Source organism: Notothenia coriiceps, unplaced genomic scaffold, assembly GCF_000735185.1.
Source record: "Notothenia coriiceps isolate Sejong01 unplaced genomic scaffold, NC01 NC01_scaffold00016809, whole genome shotgun sequence".
In the NCBI taxonomy this organism is placed as follows: Eukaryota; Metazoa; Chordata; class Actinopteri; order Perciformes; family Nototheniidae; genus Notothenia; species Notothenia coriiceps.
In genome coordinates this window covers 8,827-11,432 of record NW_011349510.1, presented here as the reverse complement: position 1 = coordinate 11,432, position 2,606 = coordinate 8,827, and the positions used below count along the sequence as shown (strand labels likewise).

The window sequence follows — 2,606 nt, the reverse complement described above, 5'->3', positions numbered from 1 at the left end:
AACTGCATTGTGGGGAGCATGGCATGGCTTTGCAAACATCACGAGCATCTATTGGCATCAAAAGTTGAACAATGTTCAACTTTTGAGGCTCGATGCTTGGCATCAGCCAATCAAATCCCGTTTATGCAAATCCCGCCAGTACAAGCGCTAGCCAATCAAACCGCGTGCAAGCTGGGAGAGCCAGACCGCAGTTCATTTCCTCATATTCCAAACGAGAAATTACGGTAGCAAATCACCCGGTTCTTTACGACCAAAACTATTTACCGGGATACAAACCGGAGGAACCAGGCATGGAGGGAGGTGGCAGAGACAGTGGGTGAAACTGGTAGGTTTTCGCCTGTTTGGGGAGTTTATATCCAGTTTACTTCGTTTTAACATTTCTATTGCTTTGTATGTCGGGGGCGGGAGATTCATGTGATTGGTTGTTGGTCGCAAAAAATCGCAACGCTTCAGACACGCCCAGCATCAAGATTTTTCAAGATTTTTTTCATGCCTGTGTGTGGACGGGCCGTCAATGTGGAGGAGGCTTGCTTGGTAGCACAAGTATGCTGGGCATTTAAACAGTGATTCGGCGCCACTCGATGACGTAGTTTTCTTGAAATAGTGGCTCTGGAGCAGCTTTACTCGACATTGAGAAATGGCCACAGTCTACCTGAGCCTTTCTTCACTGCAGGAACATGTTTCACACTTGAGTATCCACTGAAATTTGCAAACATTTGGATGAACCACATTTTAAAGAGGACGGAATTGAGTAATTGTTATATTCTGTGTGTAGGGGAGGGAGTTGCTGTGGGACAGTCATTGATCGACTGAATCGATGCTGATTGCGGTGCTAAGATGACGAATAACAAGCGAGACATTTACACTACAAGCCTCCAAAATGGCGTCCCTGACGTTGTTTCATAAAGCTTCGTTCATGAAAAGAAATAACATGATACTGAGATCTTTCGACCACATTGACTGGGATGGAACCAGGAGACTGCTGGGACCGGTTGGAACCACTCGGTAGCCCAAACTGTCTTCAAGAAGATCTCAGCCAGATGCTGAGACATCTTCTGGGCCACCCTTTGGTTTCTAGCTTCTACCTCTCGCTCCCTCTGTACGGTGTCCTCTCATCTATACTGATTAGGACCTTTTTTTTTATTATTCTCTATTCTCCTTTTTTGCGTAGTAGTTGGTGAAAACAGACAATAGTAAAATCTTGATTGCTATTATTGCATTTGTTAAAGGCGTGCGTATTATGTAATAACACATCTTCTGAACCAATCACATAAAAACTTTGAAAATGACTTGCATTAAGTATCAACCACAATTGATGCAGACCTATCTAACACAGCGATGGTTATACCTGAATGGTTAAGGTACCCTTGGCACTGTCAGTCTGCAGGTGGATCTCCATCTGAGCCGTTTCTCCGCCTGCCGTCATCAGTTTGTGGCGCAGCTTCTCCAGAGCGTCACTGCCGTTGGAGATCAGCTCCCTGATGAACACCTGGTGGGTCGGAAAGAGGAGAACAGTTATAGGTTATATCTGAAAGGTCAATCAAGCTGCATTATATTAATGCACACACACACACACACACGCACACACGCACAAGCGCGCACACACACACACAAACACTACCACTAACCTCCTTCTCGGAGTACAAGGACCTGGCAACAATGTCCAGCAGTTTTTTCGTCTCAGCCTGAAATTCATGTTTGGAAAAGTCACCTGCATGAATCATGGGGTAGAAAAAAAACATTAAGATTATCTTAATTCTAACAAATCAGAAGCTTGCCATTGTCTTTGAGGGAGTTGCATGTCTGCAGCTGTTTCGGCACCTTGAACAGCCTCAGTGTCGCTGATGATGGTGTGCAGAGGCTCCTCTTCAGGCTCCTTCTCCATCTCCTTCTCCATCTCCTTCTCCATTTCCATCTCCTTCTCCAGCTCTTTCTCAGGCTGCTTCTCAGGCTGCTTCTCCGCCTCCTGGGTGCTGTAGTAGGACTGCTGGCTGAAGCCCAGGCCGGGCCGCTGGGAGCTCCACAAGGGGGGCCGACTGCTCCACCCCCGCTGCTGTCCAGCCTGCAGGTCTGATGGCAAGAGGGGAGTCAGCTGACACTTACATTTTAACTTTTTGGATGCCTTAAATCAGGGTTGTCCAAACCTTTTTCACCGAGGGCCACATACAGAAAAATATATGAAGGGCTGGGCCGCTTATAGGAGGTATATTGCCTCGTAAGTTAAGTTATAAGTTAGCAAAATGTAGGTAAATTAGGCTTGATACATGAATATGCTTTAAGGAAAAAACAGCCTACATCACAGCTCTCTATAGGGTTTCATTTATCTCGTTGGCAACTCATCCCTTAAAACAGAAGCCTCAGAGTGAGTATAATAAGATGAAATATGAAGAGTCTATTTAAAGCTTGTTATGTAAATAAGTCGTTGGGCTTTTTTTTGATCAACTAAGATTTGTTCGAAGATGTTTTCAACATGAATTGACTGAATTTATTTTAAAAGTGGGCTTATTAACACATGAATACTACTGTGTCATATATTTTCACATATATATTTAAGAGGTACAATATAAGACAAGCACAAGTTTCATTTGTGGGCCATATTTCATTAT

General features: G+C 44.3%; 1 protein-coding gene across 1 annotated transcript; it reads right to left on the bottom strand.

The window, feature by feature from the left end:
* Positions 1–1,342: 1,342 nt before the first annotated feature.
* LOC104949772 (heat shock protein 75 kDa, mitochondrial-like) lies at positions 1,343–2,070 on the bottom strand (the record flags this gene model as incomplete). The annotated part of the gene is made up of 3 exons (XM_010776177.1): positions 1,343–1,489; positions 1,629–1,711; positions 1,822–2,070. Coding segments are annotated over 3 exons (479 nt in total), but the record flags the coding sequence as incomplete, so codon positions are not given.
* Positions 2,071–2,606: the final 536 nt, after the last annotated feature.